The sequence below is a fragment of the Aotus nancymaae genome, unplaced genomic scaffold (genome assembly GCF_030222135.1).
Source record: "Aotus nancymaae isolate 86718 unplaced genomic scaffold, 86718_ANA_hifiasm-v0.15.2.pri h1tg000006l, whole genome shotgun sequence".
NCBI lineage: Eukaryota > Metazoa > Chordata > Mammalia > Primates > Aotidae > Aotus > Aotus nancymaae.
Genome location: NW_026988417.1, coordinates 1886708 through 1905753, shown reverse-complemented (window position 1 = coordinate 1905753; position 19046 = coordinate 1886708). Strand labels below are relative to the sequence as shown.

Here is a 19046-nt window from a genome sequence, read left to right as displayed (position 1 = left end):
CTCTCCCTCAGCTAGCTGGGTACTGGAGCCAGAAGTCAGCGTTTTGAGGTCAAGGTGGGCGGATCACTTGAGGTCGGGAGTTCAAGACCAGTCTGGCCAACGTGGTGAAACCCCATCTCTACTAAAAATACAAAAATTAGCCGGGCGTGGTGGTACACGCCTGTAATCCCAGCTACTCGGGAGGCTGAGGCAGGAGAATCACTTGAACCCAGGAGGCAGAGATTGTAGTGAACTGAGATTGTGCCACTGCACTTCAGCCTGGGTGACAGAGTGAGACCCTGTCTGCAAAAAAAAAGAAAAGAAGTCAGTGTGGTTTGAGTTCCTGAGGACTAAGAGGCAGCACCCTTTGGGAATGTGGGTGGTTGTGGGAGGGAGCTGGGTGGGCACATGCCCCGGGGATGACCTTTGTGACTATTTCCGCAGATCCGGGAGACAGGGGAGAGGCCCAGCAACGAGGAAATCATGCGTTTTTCCAAGTTATTTGAGGATGAGCTGACCCTGGACAACCTGACGCGGCCGCAGCTGGTGGCGCTGTGCAAGCTGCTGGAGCTGCAGTCCATCGGCACCAACAACTTCCTGCGATTCCAGCTCACCATGCGGCTGCGCTCCATCAAGGCTGACGACAAGGTGAGCGGCCACACTCCATGCCGCAGCTGTGGCCTTCCACCATTTTTCTCCTGGTGACAAAAGCAGCGTGTCCTCGCTGTAGAAACTCTGGAAGCTGCTGAACGATCGAAAATAAGCTCACTAGGAGCCTTGCCACCCTTGCCACGTGCAGATCGCAGATCCTTTGAAGACGGGTGTCTTTTCTCTGGCAGCTTCTCGGAGGATCTCTCTGTGTTTGGATTTTGTCAGTGTTATAATAACGGGCCTAGGTGTGTCTGTCTTCCTGCTCATTGATGACACTGCCTCTGTACCTCTCTCCTCCCCTCGGGGGCCTCGTCGAGGGTCTGTTTGCCCCTTTGCCCTGTCCTGTCCATCCCAGCGCCTGTGTGTTTCCCACCCTTTTGTGCTTTCAGGGTGCTGCTCTCCTGGGTCTGATTATTCGTTTTTTTTTTTTTTTGAGACAGAGTTGCCCAGGCTTGTTGCCCAGGCTGGAGTGCAATGGAGCGATCTCAGCTCACTGCAACCTCCGTCTCCTGGATTCAAACAATTCTCCTGCCTCAGCTTCCCAAGTAGCTGGGATTACAGGCATACACCACCACGCCCAGTTAATTTTTTGTATTTTTAGTAGAGACAGCGTTTTGCCATGTTGGCCAGGCTGATCTCGAACTCTGGACCTCAAGTGATCCGCCTGCCTTGGCCTCCCAGAGTGCTGGGATTACAGGCATGAGCCACTGTGCCTGGCCTGATTACTCTTTTTTTTTTGAGACGGAGTCTTGCTGTGTCACCAGGCTGGTGTGCAGTGGCACCATCTCAGCTCACTGCAACCTCCGACTCCCTGGTTCAAGCGATTCTCCTGCCTCAGCCTCCCGAGTAGCTGGGACTACAGGCACACGCTTCCACGCCCAGCTAATTTTTGTATTTTTAGTAGAGACGGGGTCTCACCATGTTGACCAGGATGGTCTCGATCTCTTGACCTCATGGTCCATCTGCCTCGGCCTCCCAGAGTGCTGGGATTACAGGCATGAGCCACCGTGCCCGGCCGATTACTCTTTTATTCATATTGGGAGCTCTTAATTGAAGATTTCAGTTCTCAGGTAAAAGTTTTCGTCTTGTCATTTGTTTTCTTGAATGCACGAAGCCTAGTTCATGTCAGTTACCCCAGTAACGGGTGGCCCATAGGTCTTTTTCTTTTGCTCTCCCTTTTGGTTTTGTTTGCAGTGTTGAGTTCTTCCTGAATGCAGGCATTGTCTGTGGAAGAGGTTCAGGGCCGCGGTGGTAAGCAGGTTGAGGCCTGGTTGTTTACATGAATCAAGGCAAGGCCATGTGAGGAGCCTGCATCCCGCCCTCGCCGGGGCACAGCAGGCACCCCAGCCCTTGTGAGGATGATGTCAGAGAAGGCTGAGGGGGACCAGCCCCTGTGGTGTCAGTAGAGACCAGGCAGGGGGCTTGAGCTTCCCTCTCACCTGACAATGTATCGGTTGCACTCCCCCACCGCTGGGGTGGCCTTGGGGGCCCCGTGGAGACTCGGGACTTTGACCACTGTCCAGCAGAACAAGGCCATGTCCCCTGTGGTGCCACTGGGAGCCAAGTGGGACATGGCGCTGAGGTGCTTCCGCCCTCCCGCCGGGACAGGCACTGTGAGGGCCGGAACTCCCACCCACCCGCTCCCAGCAGGAGCAAGCAGCACCGCTCTCCCGAGGATGTCTTCGGAGGCCAGGCGGGGAGTCTGCACTTCTCATGAGGCGGCGCTGCAACCGCTTCTACAATACGCCTAGGATTTAGCTTGTGGATGTGAGCGAGTGACAGCATGGAGAGCTCAGCGCCATTGAGAGAAACGTGCTACCCACGGCTGCCCATCACCCGGCTCCGTGAAGCCTCCACACCCATGGGGAGCAGGAAGCTGGTGGGGATGGTGCCTGCCTGCCTTGTGTGCTGCGAGTGGAGACGTGTGTGGCTGGGCAGGGAGGGAGACAGCCATGAGGGTTTATGGTTGGCTCGTGAAAGCTGGACCACAGGGAGGTGGAAACAGCCTTGGCCTTGTTAGCTTGGCCCTGGGATGAATAGATTCCAGATCATCAATTGTGCAAGCTCTGTGCAAATTAGAGCACCCACTGCCCATGTCACCACACCCTAGAGGAGGTCAGCTACAACAAACTGGAAATGAGATTTAGGTTCAAGAAGCAGGAAGGTATCGGAGAATGAGGACAGGCAACACCCGGCGCCAACCCTGAGATGACAGGTCAGAGGCCCTGCACCCTGGCCTCAGACAGCCAGAGCTTCAAACGCCACAGACGGAAACACGTGAAAAATAGGTCTTGGCAAAGAGAGAGAAGAAAAGATATTAAGAGAAGATATTATCAAATATTAATAATATTAAGAGAAGATATTAAGGTCAGGCACAGTGACTCACATCTATAATCCAGCACTCTGGGAGGCCATGGAGGGAGGACTGCTTGAGCCCAGGAGTTTGAGACCTGACTGGGCAACATAGTGAGACCCCACCTGTACAAAAATAATAAAAAAATAGCTGGGCGTGATGACTCCAGCTACACAGGGGGCTGAGGCAGGAGGTTTGCTTGAGCTTGGGAGGTTGACGAGGCAGTAAGCCATGATTGTGTCACTACACTCCAACCTGGACAACAGAGGGAGACTCTTGTCTCTTAAAATAATAATAATATTAATAATACCAACAAAACTTTTTAAAAGAAGAACCAAATGAAATCTTAGAACTGAAAAATACAATAACCAAAATGAAAACCTGAGTGGGCTCAACAGCAGAACGGAGAAGGTGAAAGAACCGGTAAACTAAGATGAAATGATAGTTTATCTGACACATTTGGACGACAGACCGCCGGACAAAACGGCATCTTTACCATTAGGGGAAAGTAGAAATCATTGCACAGAGCCGCAGCAAGCGTCGGCCATGTGTGCTACCCGACGTTCCGGGGAGAAGGGAGAGAAGCGGGGCTGAAAAACTGCCTGAAGAAGTAAGGCTGGCTGAAAACTTCCCAGGCTCAGTTAAAGATGTGAAACTGCAAATTTCAGAAGCTGAGTGAACCCTGAATAGGATAAATCCAAATAAATGTACACCAAGACACATCAATGTCAAAGTAATGAACCCTGAAGACAGATAGTTTCTTTTGGTGGAGTCTCGCTCTGTTGCCCAGGCTGGAGTGCAGTAGCACCATCTCGGCTCACCACAACCTCCGCCTCCCAGGTTCAAGTGATTCTCCTCTCTCAGCCTCCTGAGTAGCTGGCACTGTAGGCGCCTGCCACCATACCTGGCTTTTAGTAGAGATGGGGTTTTGTCATGTTGGCCAGGCTTGTCTCCAACACCTGACTTTGTGATCCACCTACCTTGGCCTCTTAAAATGCTGGGATTATAGGCATGAGCCACCGCACCCAGTGATAAATAGTTTTTAAGGCAGTGAGAGAGAGGCGTCATGTGTGTTGGGGGGTGTGTGTGTATGTGTGCGGTGGTTGTTTCACTTATAAATCCCAGGTCTTTCTTTGGTGGGAGATGGTGGAAGATGGGGTCTTGTTCTGTTGCCCAGGCTGGAGTGCAGTCTAGTGGCACAATCTCAACTCACTGCACCCTTGACCTCCCCAGACCAAGCCATCCTCCCACCTCTGCCCCCCAAATAGCTAGGACCACAGGCATGCGCTGCCACACCCGCCTAGTTCAGTTTATTTTCCTTGTAGAGATGAGGTCTTACTGTTATGCTGCCCAAGCTGGTCTCAAACTCCTGGGCTCAAGTGATTCTCCTACCTTGGCCTCCTAGAATGTTGGGATTACAGGCATGAGCCACTGTGCCCGGCCAAGAACCACATCTTTACCATTAGGGGAAAATCTGAATGACAGTGGGTTTCTCGTCAGGAACTGTGGAGATCAAAGGAAGTGGAGCATTATTTTTCAAGTGTTAAAAGAACTGTCAACCCAGGATCTATAACCAGCAAAAATATAGCAATGAGGGGGAGCCAAGGCAGTATCAGAGAGAGGGAAGCTAAGACTGTCACCAGCAGACCGCCACTAAAGGAAGCTCTCCGACCAGAAAAGAAGCAGTAAGATAAAGCACCTCTGCACAGCAGGAAGAGCTCCCAGGAAGCAGAGTCGGGGTTGGCTCGGCGGGCTGCGCTCTCCCTGCGCCTTCTGCAGAGAGCAGGCTGAGGGACGCGTTCCAGTGCGGGTGGAGGCGACAGCTGAGACTCGGGACAGACGAGAGGAGGCTTCAGCTCTAGCCTCCGTGGGTGGAGCGCCGGCCCCACTGCGCTGCGGTGATCCCCAGAGCAACTGAAAATGCACAGAGACCCCAGACCAGCAGAGCAAAATCCAATGGAGGTCAGCCAGCCCGCAGGAGGACAGGAAGAAGGAAGCAGCTTCGTTTCTGCTAAACCCGAAGCAGCCCAGCTCAGTGGGCGGAGGGTTCGGCTAAGGAAGGCACCTGTGTGGAATGTTGCGTGGCAGTCAGAGGTCTGACCCAGCAGACCCACAACACCCCATGGGTCTTCAGGGAACCCCAGAGGTGGCGGCCTGCATGATCGTTCAGAGCGCGCTCTGGGTGACAGCTGCAGACGCGGAGACGAGCGCGTCTGTGAGCGGGCAGCGCCGGGAGCTGGGAAGGCAGCCTCTGTGTTCAGCGGGTGCGTGCTGTTGGTGAGGTGTCATGCTCGGAGGGACATCTTCCGCATGGGAGCTGTTACTTGTTACAACTGGATGTGTGTGCAGTTGCATCAACTTTAGTTTGGGAAGTGGAGATGGAGGTACCGCCTACCCCACAGGGTGGTTGTGAGGCAGAGTGGACTCTGAAATGGGGGTCCTGCTGCAGAGTCCTGGCTTGGGAGCCCTGTTGCGGGCGAGGTAGCAGCGGGCATCTGCCTAGCAGTGGCTGTCATTCCTTCTCCATGTCTTTCTCCATCTGCTGCTCCCTGTATGCCTCCGTCCTCTGTACCGGGATTCCTGTTTGCTTTTCCATTTGGGGTCCCCATGACCTTGGGCTGAGTGGAGGAGGGGGGGCTGCTGGGGTATGAGGTCAAGATGCATCTTTGGAGGGTCTGCTTCCCCTCTCCTTCCCCACCCCTCCTTTTTCCATACTGGGCACTCTTTACAGCTGGTGACCTGTAGGAATCAGCAGAAACACAGGTAGCAGGGGCCAGGGTGGGGCTGGTTCTGCCATCAGCAGCACAGAGGGTGGAGGTGCACTTCTTTGTGTCATGGGCTTGGTCGTGGCCATTCTGCACTCCCCAAGATCCTGACCCTCTGTCACAGGGTTCCAGTCACCTCAGACCTAGAACTGGGCTAAACCTGTTAGCCATTCACTCTGGAGGGTGTTCGCGTAGACACCGTGGCCCACCAGCGACCGTCCTGGATGAGAATTCACTGCTTTGTTTTCTAGCTGATCGCTGAGGAAGGGGTGGACAGCCTGAATGTCAAGGAGCTGCAGGCGGCGTGTCGGGCACGAGGCATGCGGGCCCTGGGCGTCACGGAAGACCGCCTGCGGGGCCAGCTGAAGCAGGTGCGTGAGTGCTCACTTTCTGTCAGACCAGCATGGGCTCAAGGGAAACTTCAGCCTCCAAAGGTCACCTGGAGGCTCTTCTCAAACTCTGGGCAGGCCTGGCAAGTTGACACTGTGACCTCTCTGGGGACGACTGGGAAGTTTGGGCTGTTTCTTGACCTTCTGGTCTTATCACACTCACACACACCCCATGTTCTCCCCTTCGTTGCCTTTTGAATACTGCTTTGATTTTTCTTGTCTGCTTTTAGCTGATTTTAAAGACCTTAATCACTTACCATGTTGCTTATCTGTATTCAGATGAGGACTGGCGTTCGCCTCTGAGACGTCGCATGTGTTCACATTTTGACTCTCTAAACTGGGGCCGTGGAAGGTTTGGGTGGCATGACCCGGTCTGACTTCTGGCGCCAGCCCTTCTCTTGGCCACGCCCTGAGCAGGTGCCTGGTTTCCACTGCCATCACATCGAGTGGTTTGTACGTCAGGAAGTGATGGCCCCGGCCGCTCACCCTTACGTGGGAAGGATAAGGGGTGCAGGGCTCCAGCCAGCTCCTCCCGGCTGCCCTGGCAGTGGTGTGCCCTTGTCGGTGGTCATCCTCCTGTCGGGCTTTTCACACAACCTGCAAGTGTAGATGAGGGTGTGTGAACACACTTCCACTCTTGATGCAGACAGTGCTGATGGCGTGATCCTGTGGCAGGTGCACCGCCCACTGTCACCCCTTGCCTTCCACAGCTGTGTCTTCCATCTGAGTCCCCCACTGTCTGGCCTGGGTGCTGACCTCCCTGGCACTCTGCCCAGCCTTCTGGAGCTCAGTGGGGACATGGGCCGCACACAGGGGTGTCTGAGCAGGGGGGCAGGTGCCGTCCCTCCCCAGGCCTCTCGGCCCCCAGGGGAGTGTGGCTCATTGGGGGCCTGCATATTGTCTTTCTTGCCTATTTGAAGATTGTCCTGGTGTCACTCAAGCAGCCAGCCCCTGAACCTGAGCGGTGCGGGGCCCGTGGGCACCAAGTGCTGACCGGCTCGATGCTGCCTCTGCAGGCCTGTTATATGTTGGCCTCGGCTGGTTTTGTTTGTTTGTTTGAGACAGAGTCTTGCCGTGTCACCCAGGCTGGAGTGCAGTGGTGCGATTTCCACTTGATATAACCTCCACCTTCCGGGTTCAAGCAATTTTTGTGCCTCAGCCTCCCAAGTAGCTGGGACTACGGGCGCGCACCAGCACCACCATGTCCGGCTAACTTTTTTGTGTTTTTAGTAGAGACGGGGTTTCACCATCTTGGCCAGGCTGGTCTCGAACTCCTGACCTCGTGATCCACCCACCTCAGCCTCCCAAAGTAACCTGGGTGTGTTTAAGTGAAGAATTGGTGCCCTTTTCTGAGGCCCTTGGGGCCTCGCCATGGGGGCTGCTGACCCCTGAGCCTCTCGGGTGTTGCATTTGCTAACGCAACGTCATCGGGTCACACAGCAGAGCAACAAGTAGACCTTTTAGAACTTGAGACACCGTCTTCTCTGAGAGCTGTTCTGGTGATGACAAGGGTTGGCCTGCTGTGGTAGCGGCAGGGTTGGGGCTGCCCCTTTACTGAATCTGGCCTTGGCTGCAGTGGCTGGACCTGCACCTGCATCAGGAGATCCCCACATCTCTGCTCATCCTGTCCCGGGCCATGTACCTCCCGGACACCCTCTCACCAGCCGACCAGCTCAAGTCCACACTGCAGACCCTCCCGGAGATTGTGGTGCGTGCTGTTGGAGACCCCTTTTACTTCATCTCTTTGGAGGTGGCCCCCCTCTTCCAGGGTAGGGGGTGGCGTGCAAGAGCACTCATTCCTCAACCATGGGCGGAGAGCCCCCCATCCACCCAGCCTCCCTCCCACCCCCTCACTAGTGCCCCCACCCGGCCTCCCGTCCCCTCCCTTCCATCCCTCTCACCGGCCCCGCGCCTCCCATCTCCCGCACATGGTGCCAACCTGGCCACGTGCTGGCTGCCGTGGGTCTGTGGGTCTGTGTCTCGGCCCTCGGAGCTGCGCCAGTAGCACCTGTGCTCCTTCCCTGCACGTCAGGAGTCATCGGGTGACCACGGAGGGCAGTCCAGGGGCCTCCCAGCAATTGTGGGCAGCACCACTGCAGTGCCTTCTGTCCCTTATGTGTGACGCCCAGGTGGTCACAGCGCTCAGGGATACGGGGCAGAGGGCAGAGGTTGGGGCAGCAGGGGCCTCTGGTGGCTTCTGGGGCTCACTCACAGGTGCACCCTCTTCTGAAGGCAAAGGAAGCGCAGGTGAAAGCAGCCGAGGTGGAGGGTGAGCAGGTGGACAACAAGGCCAAGCTGGAGGCCACCCTGCAGGAGGAGGCGGCCATCCAGCAGGAGCACCTCGAGAAGGAGCTGCAGAGGCGCTCGGAGGCAGCGGTGAGCGGTGGCCCTGCTCCACAGGGCGTGAGGCTGTCCCAACCCAGCCTCCCTAGAAACCCCACGTGCCCACAGGCTTGGCCCTGCCATTCTGTCCTGCGTATTTATTTCCTCCTGGAGTGGTCAGGGAGATAGGGTCCCTGGGTCTGGGGGTTGCAACTCTGACATGGGGACTGCCTGATGGCCACAGTGGTGCTCACAGGAGAGGTAGCTTCGCCGTCTCAGAGGGGCTGGCTCAGCACACAGCAGTGCCTGCCCTCTCCTGAGGTACTTGCTGTGAGGGGCGCTGGCAGAGCAGCCTCAGGCTCCCCCAGGCTCTGGGCCCCTTTTCAATGTGGGCCCTGTGGTCCTTTGGGTCCCATGCATGGTGCCCACCCACAGGCTCAGCCTCCTGCTCTGCAAGTGACAGGGCAGCTTGGTGGAGTCATGGGGAGACCAGAGACGGGCAAGGTGCTCGGGCCTGCTCCTGAGAGGGCCTCAGCTGACCTGGCAGCTGTGTGGGACCTCCCTAGGGACATCCTGTGGCAGGCGTACTGCCCGTTGTCACCTGTACCTGCTTCCAGGGTGGCCTCTGCCATTTGTGCTGAGCGTCAGGTAGCTGGAAGGCTGCTTCTGTGTGACAGCGGGTACCGGGCTGGTGTCACCTTGCCTTTCAGAAGGATATTGTGCTCGAAGGTGTGGAAGCCGCTCCCCGAAGGGCAGGGGCCGAGCCACAGCCAGAAGTGCCTGACACAGTCCTGCAGTCAGAGACCCTAAAGGACACAGCCCCCATGCTGGAGGGCTTGAAGGTAACGAGGCGGGTTCTGGGGCCCTGGAGGCTGAGGAGGGCGTGGCCTGGCTTTGTGGACAGTTGTGGGGCAGGGATGGGGTCAGTTTGGCTGGGGCACTTATAGCCCTCAGTGAGAGGAGATGGTGGAGGGGTTGAGGACGAGGCCAGCGGACCCCTAGGAGGCTTGGTGGTTGGGAGGAGTGAGTCCGGCTGGGCTCTGCACTGTGCCTGTGTGTGTGGCAGCTGAGCCCTCCGTGAACTTGGCACCCTGGCCCACAGTGTAGCAGGTTTCAGGCCCCCCTGCCCCGTCAGCTTCCCAGGCAGTGGAGGGGAGTGGCAGCCAATGTGGTACCTCAAGGTGGAACTTGCTCCACAGCCCCAACCTGGGATCACCTCCTGTGGAGTGATCTGGGCTTGGGGCATCTTCAGACCCCCCATGCCAGCCTTTGAGGTGCAACCTCCAGGCTCCTGTGCTGCCTACGTGGGACGCCTCCTGGCACCTTCCATCTTGAACTCAGGCTGGAGTGCAGTGGCACCATCTCAGCTCACTGCAGCCTCAGCCTCCCAGGTTTAGGCAACTCTCCTGCCTCAGCCTCCCAAGTAGGTGGGAGTACAGGCATGCACCACCGGGTACAGACCTGGCTAATTTTTCTATTTTTAGTAGAGATAGGGTTTCACTGTGTTGGCCAGGCTGGTCTCAAACTCCTGACCTCAAGTGATCCACCGGCCTTGGCCTCCCAAAGTGCTAGGATTACAGGTATGAGCCACCATACCCAGCCTTAAAAAAAAAAAAATTAAACTTTTTAGTTTGTTAAAAATAAAGAAATAAAAACTATTCTGTAAAAACGATCGTGATCATATGGGATTTGTCCAAAAAATACAAATTGGCTTAATTTATTTTTTTGAGTTGGGATCTCACTCTGTCGCCCAGGTTGGAGTGTAGTGACAACCTCAGCTCACTGAAGCCTTGACCTCCCAGGCTCAAGTGATTCTTTTGCCTCAGCCTCCTAAGTAGCTGGAATTACAGGCACCCACCACCGGCCTGGCTAACTTTTGTATTTTCAGTAGAGATGAGATTTCACCATGTTGGTCAGGCTGGTCTCAAACTCCTGGCCTCGAGTGTTCCTCCCACCTTGGCCTCCCAGAGTGCTGGGTTTATAGGCGTGAGCCATCGTGCCCAGCCAAAATTTTTTCAAATGTAATTTCTATATTAACAGACGAAATTAGAAAAGCCGGAACAATCAGTAGTGCAATTTCCATATTAACAGGCAAAATTAGAAAAGCCAGGAATGATTATCTCGGTAGCTGCAGAAAGAGCATGTGGCCGAGCCCAGGGTCCTCTCCTGATAGGCGGGTGTCCTGCAGGTGTGGGGAGCTTTCTCAGCCCAGTCAAAGCATCTGCAGAAACGCCTCCCGCTGCCATGGCCCTCAGGGATGAGATGCTGATGAGGGTGACTGTTCTCACTCCGAGCTCAGCATTGGCCTGAGGGTTTCAGTCAGGACAGTTGGATACAGAAAACAAAACCATACAGATCAGAAAGGAAAAAGGAGAACTCCTTTTTCACAAATGATGTGAAAAACCAATTGTGCTTCCTTCTGGTAATGAGTAGTCAGAGGAAGTTTGAACAGTACGTAGACTCAGCCCAGGACAAGAGTCGCACTGGACACTCACTGGCAACAAGAGACCATCGGGGTTCAGGTTCAGTGCTGTGCTGGCTGCACACATAATCAAGTTCATAATACGAGTAGTTCATAAATAGTGATAATGTGAACGGAGCAGCCGGTCACTCGGGAACCGGCCAGTCCTTTCCTTTGGCTCAGGCTTTGTTGTTTGTCCATTGTTACCCCAGGAGGAAGAGATAACCAAGGAGGAAATTGACATCCTCAGTGATGCCTGCTCTAAGCTGCAGGAGCAGAAGAAGTCGCTCACCAAGGAGAAGGAGGAGCTGGAGCTGCTGAAGGAGGACGTGCAGGACTACAGCGAGGTGGGTGGGATTTGCTCCTGGGACTGAGACTGCAGGAAGAGTAAAACTGCTGTACTGGCCCCGGAAGTATTACATAATACTTCCGTCAGATACTTGATAAGCTGGGCGAAGAGTGTTTGGAGAGGAAAGCAAATTATAAATAAATCGTATTCAGTAACTTTTTCATGGCCATTCTGGCTGGACCAGTCTTCTAGGATGTGGCTGTGTGTCGTTCTGGCCACAGGTGTGTGTACACCTTTTTTTTTTTGAGACAAGGTCTTGCTCTATCGCCCAGGCTGGAGTGCTGTGGCACAATTTCTGCTCACTGCGACCTCCACCTCCTGGATTCAACAATTGTTGTGCCTCAGCCTCCCAAGTTGCTGAGGCTATAAGCACGCGCCACCACACCCAGCTTAATTTTTTGTATTTTTAGTAGAGACAGCGTTTCACCATGTTGACCAGGCTGGTCTTGAACTCCTGGCCTCAAATAATCTACCCCTCGCCCTCCCAAAGTGCTGGGATTACAGGTGTGAGCCACTGCTCCTGGCCATAGCTTTTAGTTTCTAAATATAGGAAGGTGTCTCATGAAGAGTTTGGTCACCTGATGGTAAGATCTTATTCATGATTACCCAAAAGTGGCTTTTTTTCTTCCATGGTGATTTTTTTTTTTTTTTTTGTAAATATTATTTTCTAATACAATTTTTTTAAAAAACCTGTTTTTGACCAGACACAGTGGCTCACGTCTGTAATCCCAGCACTTTGGGAGGCCGAGGTGGGCAGGTCACCTGAGGTCAGGAGTTCAAGACCAGCCTGGTCAACATGGTAAAACCCGGTTTCTAATAAAAATACAAAAATTAGCTGGGTGTGGTGGTGTGCACCTGTAATCCCAGCTACTTGGGAAGCTGAGGCAGGAGAATCATTTGAACCTGGGAGACAGAGGTTGCAGTGAGCCAAGATTGCATCACACCACTGCACTCCAGCTTCGGCAACAGAGTGAGACTCCATCTCAAAAAAAAAAACAAAAAACTGTTTTCATAGCTCTGTTGGAAATCTGATTTTTCAGTTGACAAAAATAATTTGCCATTTCTGGATTTATGACAGCCCTTGGGTTCTCCACCAGATGTGAGGTGCTTATCACCAGCTCAGCCTGTTCCTCCCCTTCCCCATTCTTCCTCATGATGTTTACTAAAAAACAACTTGGAATTTAAAAAGACACTTAAGGTTGGGCACTAGTGGCTCAGACTTGTAATCCCAGCACTTTGGGAAGTCAAAGCAGGAGGATCACTTGAGCTCAGGAGTTCAAGACCAACCTGGGCAACATGGTGAAACCCCGTTTCTGCAAAAAAAAACAAAAATTAGCCAGGAATAATGGCACTTGCCTGTACTCCCAGCTACTCAAGAGGCTGAGGCAGGAGGATCACTTGGGAGTTGGAGCCTGGGAGTTGGAGGCTGCAATGAGTTGAGATCGTGCCCCTTCACTCCAGCCTGGGCAACAGAGCAAGATCCTCCAACCCTATCTCAAAAAACAAAGACATTAAATTTCCTTGATTAATTCATTCACTTAATTTTTTCTTGACGAATGTGAAGGAAATTGAGATTCATAATAGAGTCTATGTCCTCTGCTTGCAAGGCAGTGTTTGTACAAAAATAAGAAATTTGTTTGCTAGAAATACAGTTTTATAACTTTCTCTGGTTCCAATTAATGGGTTTGCAAGTTAATTTAATATTACCTTTTTTTTTTTTTGAGATAGGGTCTCACTCTGTCACCCAGGCTGAAGTGTGGTGTGATCTTAACTCACTGCAGCCTCGATCTCCCAGGCTTAAGTGATCCTCCTGCCTCAGCCTCCAGGGTATCTGGGACTACAGGCGTCTACTACCACACCTGGCTAATTTTTTGTTTGAATTTTAGTCGAGATGGGGTCTCGCTATGTTGCCCAGGCTGGCCTCAAACTCCTGTCCTTAAGTGATCCTTCTGCTTTAGCCTCCTACAGTGCTGGGATTGCAGGCACGAGCCACTGCCCCCGGCCCCCCTCCTTTTTTTTTAAAGACAAACTTTTTACAACCAAAATAATTTTGTTAGGACTTGCAAGAGATCAAGAAGGAACTTTCAAAGACTGGTGAAGAAAAATATGTGGAAGAATCTAAAGCCAGCAAGAGATTGACGAAAAGGGTCCAGCAGATGATCGGGCAGATCGACGGCTTGATCTCGCAGCTGGAGATGGACCAGCAGGCCGGCAAGCTGGCCCCGGCCGAGGGCGTGCCCACGGGGTGAGTGGGGTGGCAGGTGCGGGAGAGGGATCAGGGACTCACGCAGGGAGGCTGGTCACTTTGCTGCATCCGAGCTGGGCCCTTCTGGTTCCAAAGGGCACATCTTGGCCTCCACCTGGCTGCCTCTCCACCTTTGACCCAGCAGTCGCAGCCAGGGAGCCTCTGGGCATCTCGGTCTCCGCATCCCAGAGCAGTTCGTACCTTCCTGGCCCTTCTTCCTCTTCCCACACCCTCTCCCCTCCCACTCCAGCCTCAGCCTCTCTTGGCTTCTGTTTCCTCTAGCCTCTCTCTTGCTTCTCCCTCTCCCTGACCCCACCCACGCTCAGTAGTGACACCAGCTCAGGCCGGTGGCTTTCTCTGTGCCCCGCATGTCCCAGCTTCCTGCCGCAGTGGCTGAGGGAGCCGCCATTGTGTGAGTCCCTTTTGGGTGAATGAAAACAGCTGTTCAGTAACAGCTGGTGTCCTGCAGGCTCCACATTTCCATCCCCACACCCATGGCGTTGCAGGCGGGCTGCCCGTGGCACCCTGCTTGTGCTCTTGTTTCGGCTCTTGGAGGCCCTCACCTGCCCAGGGCACCACAGCCCACGTGATCATGAGTGCATTGCCAAGTGGCCCCAGGCCTGAGGACACTGCCCAGTGTCCATGGCCCCGGAAGGGCAGCCACCGAGGGGGCAGACATGCCCGTGGAGACCCTGGACCTGGTGGTGTTTCTGTGTTTGTGTCCACGCTGGCTCTGGGAGCTCTTGGTGGCAAATTCAGGATGGGATCACCCCTTGAGGGTCCGAGCTGGAGGTCGCCCGGCTCAGGCAGAGACACCTGTGTCAGGGCTGATCACTTGCAGCCACAGGTGTGGGCGGTACAGCCCGTGTGGCTGGACGGCTGCCCGTGCCACATGCAGGCTGTGCCCCCACAGGGAGAACGTCATCAGTGTCGCTGAGCTCATCAGCGCCATGAAGCAGGTGAAGCACATTCCCGAAAGCAAGCTCACCAGCCTGGCTGCAGCACTGGACGAGAACAAGGACGGCAAGGTCAACATCGACGACCTCGTCAAGGTGGGCCAGCGAGGTGCTCTGGGGTTCGGCAGAGGGGCTCTCGATCGCATACCTGGCACCCTGTGGGCAGCTGCCCCCTCCTGTCGGGGTCAGGTCTGTCACTGCAACTGCTCCTTTAAGCTGCTGCTCTCCTGTGACACATCAAAAGTGATAAATTATTATTTGTTTGTTTATTGGGTTTTGTTTTTGTTTTTGTTTTTGTTCTGAGATGGAATTTCACTCTTGTTGCCCAGGCCGGTGTGCAGTGGCTCCATCTCGGCTCACCACAATCTCCACTTTCTGGGTTCAAGCAATTCTGCCTCAGCCTCCCAAGTAGCTGGGATTACAGGCGTGCGCCACCACACCCAGCTACTTTTGTATTTTTAGTAGAGACAGTGTTTTTCCATGTTGGTCAAGCTGGTCTTGAACTCCCGACCTCAGGTGGTCTGCCCGCCTCGGCCTCCCAAAGTGCTGGGATTATAGGCGTGAGCCACCGCGCCCGGCCGTAAGTGAGAAATTATTGAGGTTACAAACTCATCAAGTGTTGAGACAACAAACACGCCTAGTGGGCTGGTGCAGCTGGTGGCACAGGGGAGCCAGGGGGCGACAACACCTCTCAGGGGCCCCCAAGGCTAGGCTGAGCTGAGCTCCCAAGTGCAGCCACTCAAGGTTCCAGGGCAGCCCAGGAGACCCTGTCCCAGGATCCAGTCTCTGAGGGGAAGCCGGGACTCTAGCCTGAGCGGAGCGCGCCCATTTTCCCAGTCACTGACGTCTCTGAGGGGAAGCTGCCTCGTGGCTCCCCAGTGCGTGCATCAAGTTAGTGAGTTTCCAGACATGTATTAGAAACATTGGCTGGTTTCTGTCAGTTCAGTTTGGAAGCAAGGATCAGACACTGCAGCTGCTCTTCCCTTCCTTGTTAGTCTGGATGGCAGAGTGGGGACAAGGTCCCTGCATGTCACCGCACTCTGCCCTGGGAAGCCATGGCCCAGGTCCCTGGCCAGAGCAGGAACTTGACCCTGGCAGCCCCACTGTGTTGTCTGCCACCTGCCAAGGTGGCCCCCTGGCTCCTTTGTCCTCCCACTCTGAGCCCCTTCCCCAGGGCCCGTGGCACCCCCTGGGGAATTGGTGCTCTGAGGCCCCTGGGGCCCACAGGCAGCGACTGCATGCTGCTGCCACCCCAGCCTGGGCAGCTGAGGACACCAGCCCCTCCTCACTACTGTAGGGCGCAGCTGCCTGAGCCCCTCCCTTTCCCGTGTGTGTAGGTGATCGAGCTTGTGGACAAAGAAGATGTTCACGTCTCCACCAGCCAGGTGGCTGAGATTGTAGCAACACTGGAGAAAGAGGAGAAGGTGGAGGAGAAGGAGAAGGCCAAGGAGAAGGCGGAGAAGGAGGTCGCAGAGGTGAAGAGCTAGAGCCGCCGGCCTGGGCACCCGTCCTCCTGCTGCGCCGCTGCCCTGGTGAGGGCCGTGAGAACGATTGCTTTGTGGTGATTCTTAGTGGCTCATCTAATACTGTGGCTGGAATAAATCGGAGACTTCCATAATCAAGTAAATTTTAATTTTCATCATTCCACGGAGATTCAGTCTGTCCGGAATCCTGGAACCCCTCCACAGAATCATGTCTGGATCCACACGGTGGTGTGGCTGCCACGGCCTCCTGGATCCAGAGGCAGCGGGCCAGGCCACGCGGGTTAGGAAGGCACCCCCTGCGTGTGCCCTCACGTCTCAGCATCTGACTATGCTGCCCTGTTCCAGGGAGGAGAATGAGGACCACGTGGACTCCGCCCACACGGAGCTGGCAGCTGTGCCCGCCCTCAGAGGTGTCAGGAGACACAGCCCAGCCTCCTCAGGGCCGGAGATGCCTCCACTCACCTGTGGACCCCGATTTCTAGATTTCAGCCTCAGTAGACCTGGCTTCCTGCACACTTTCAGTTGGATCTGTGTCACCGTGGAGACGGAGGTGTCCGCCATGTCCGCGGCCTGTGGAGAGTGATGTCTTCCTGCTGGGCGTGCCAGTTCTCACGTGGGCTTTCCCTTGCGTATCAGAGCTCTTTTTTGACTTTATTTTCCCCTAATTCATTAAGCAGTCTGTTGGCAGTTTTCCCACGCCGGTCTGCCTGCCTCAAGAGCGTCTCTGACCCACGCCGTGCGACTCCGACGCAGCCCTGGCCGTGGAGCTCCCTTGGGTGGTGCTTGGGCTGCGTGCCACGCGGGCTGCAGTGGATTCGCTGTTGCAGGGATGAGCCTGGCTCAGGGTTGGTGGGGCTCTGAAGCGCACACGGGGTTCTCTGTAGCTTCTAATTCGAGGTTGAAGTCCGGTGCGCCTGCAGCCGTGCACCCTTCTCGCCTCTTACGGCGTTGCAGGCTCAGGCCCTTGGGCTCCTTTAACAAGCAGGCTGGTCACTGAGGCATGAGGGTGCGGCACGGGGCATCCCTGGGGGCTTCGAGGGCGACACTTCCGGTGCTAGGGTTTGCTCTGTGCCATCTGGGTGGGGCTGGCGGCCTCCCCGCACTCAGCAGCATGGCTGGCGGGGGCATGGGCACGCGGTGTCCCGCGGCCACCTCCACCCTCCTGCCCAGCCGCTGTGTCACACTCATCTTTTTAAGGTCAGGTTGGTTCCTGGCAAAAATGTCCCTCCTGGGGGCCTCCAAGCATAGGATTTGGAAGACGGGACTAGCACAGGCGGCCGAGAGAGCAGCTGCACTCCGACGAGGGCTTCTCCATTACTTGAAGCTTCTTTTTGTTCAGCCATTAAAGAAACTTGACAACATAGGAACAGGAGATATTTCTCAATTGTAAACCTTTGCGCAGGGACAGTTGGCTTCTAAAGGCTTTCAGATTTCAATTATTCGAGAAAGAAGTTTGTTTTAGATCCTAACATTTATGAATTCTCTCACTGTGTGTAAGTAGCCTGGTGTTCGTGGGTCTAAGTGTACTTGAGAACAAGCCTTGTCGTTGCCGGGTGTGTGCAGACGCCTCCCTGTGAGCTGCATCGTGGCCGCCAGCTGCCCCGGCTCATCCTTGGCCGAGCGCTGTTGACGTGAACAGCCACTGCCGTGGGCAGCCCGTCCCACTGTCCCCTCTGCCCCAGGCTCCGCATGGCTTTGGGAAGCCGGCTTGCCCTCTGGGTGCCGCGGGAGCTTGGCAGTGGGGAAGGCTCTGGCGGGTGCCTTTGGCGGCTTCCGTGGCATCAGCCGTGCTAAGATGCCGGCTTCCGTCCTCGTCCTCCCTCATCGTTCTGAGTGTGTTTTCTGTATGTCCTGACCTCTCTTCGTTGCAGCTAAAAGTGGTGTCTGGGTGCAAATGGAAGCAATGGTGGATCTGGAAAACGAGCTTTGTGTAGTAAGGTTCTTAAAGCATCGCTTCTTACACCTGCCAGTGCCTGACCCTCGGTCTCGGCCTTTTTCAGGAGCTGGGATATCTGCGCCTGGTGAAAATGAAACTGGAATTCCTGACCTGGGAATTCAATATTTCCTCTCACTCCAACTAAACACTCCCTTTTTTTTTGAGATGGAGTCTCGCTCTGTGGCCCGGGCTGGAATACAGTGGTACAATCTTGGCTTACCGGAAACTCCGCCTCTAGGGTTCAAGTGATTCTCCTGCCTCAGCCTGCTGAGTAGCTGACATTACAGGCACGTGCCACTGTGCCCAGCCAATTTTTGTTTTTTTATTAGAGGAGGGGTCACCATGTTGGTCAGGCTGGTCTCAAATTCCTGACGTCTGGTTGATCCACCCGCCTCGGTCTCCCAAAGTGCTGGGATTACAGGCATGAGCCACCGCACCCGTCCTAAACACTCACTTCCAACGTAGATTCAGGAATTGGCCGTGTGGCTTCCAGATTCCTTTTGGAATGTCACAATCTAGACTTTATATTTTAATGAGGGCCACCCAGCAGTGGCTGGCAGTGGGTCCCAGTGCTGGCAGGAGCGTGGCAGGAGGAGGCTCTGTCTTCATGCATCCTTCAGGGTTCCCGGGGCTGATTCCACCTGAGAGAGCCCATCCTGGGCTGTGTGAAGCACCTTTTGTAGAAATTGCGTTTTTATTAAAACATCAAATCCGTGTTCCCGTAACAGTGCGGAGTAATAATATTTCTGAACCGTTGGGCACACAGGAGTGAGTGGAAGTGGCAGAGCTGTCCACATGGCTGCAAGGGCTGGGCTGTAGGGGCGGGTGTGGCCACGAGGCCAGTTCCAGAAGGAGCCTCGCTGTCCTTGGGGGTTTGAGTGCTGGGCCCCCCGTGCATGGGCGCAGCCTTTGGCTTGAAACTTCCTGCTCCTCAGGGAGGGCCTGCAGGCTTGGAGGCCCACGTTCCCGGGAACAGAGTGCCCCCGGCCCGTGGCCCTGTCACCCGGTCAGGCTCTCCCTGCTCTGGGGACCTCAGTGACTTCTTGGGAGTCCTGGGGTTAGAGGTTGGGACCATAACTAAAGTGTCACCCGGGAGGACCAGCTCTTCTGAAAGACTCCTCAGGTGGCTGAGGGGAAAGAGGGGGCCGAGTGCTGC

General features: G+C 55.0%; 1 protein-coding gene across 1 annotated transcript in view; it reads left to right on the top strand.

The window, feature by feature from the left end:
- LETM1 (leucine zipper and EF-hand containing transmembrane protein 1) overlaps window positions 1-18615 on the top strand; it is a 38810-nt gene extending 20195 nt beyond the window's left edge. Inside the window, exons 6-14 of the mRNA XM_012466888.3 lie at window positions 424-627; window positions 6000-6119; window positions 7714-7845; window positions 8370-8513; window positions 9170-9301; window positions 11133-11267; window positions 13327-13514; window positions 14428-14566; window positions 15808-18615. Of these exons, the coding sequence (XP_012322311.1) occupies window positions 424-627; window positions 6000-6119; window positions 7714-7845; window positions 8370-8513; window positions 9170-9301; window positions 11133-11267; window positions 13327-13514; window positions 14428-14566; window positions 15808-15957 (1344 nt within the window). The 3' untranslated portion in view covers window positions 15958-18615. The remainder of the gene's footprint in view (window positions 1-423; window positions 628-5999; window positions 6120-7713; window positions 7846-8369; window positions 8514-9169; window positions 9302-11132; window positions 11268-13326; window positions 13515-14427; window positions 14567-15807) is intronic.
- Window positions 18616-19046: the final 431 nt, after the last annotated feature.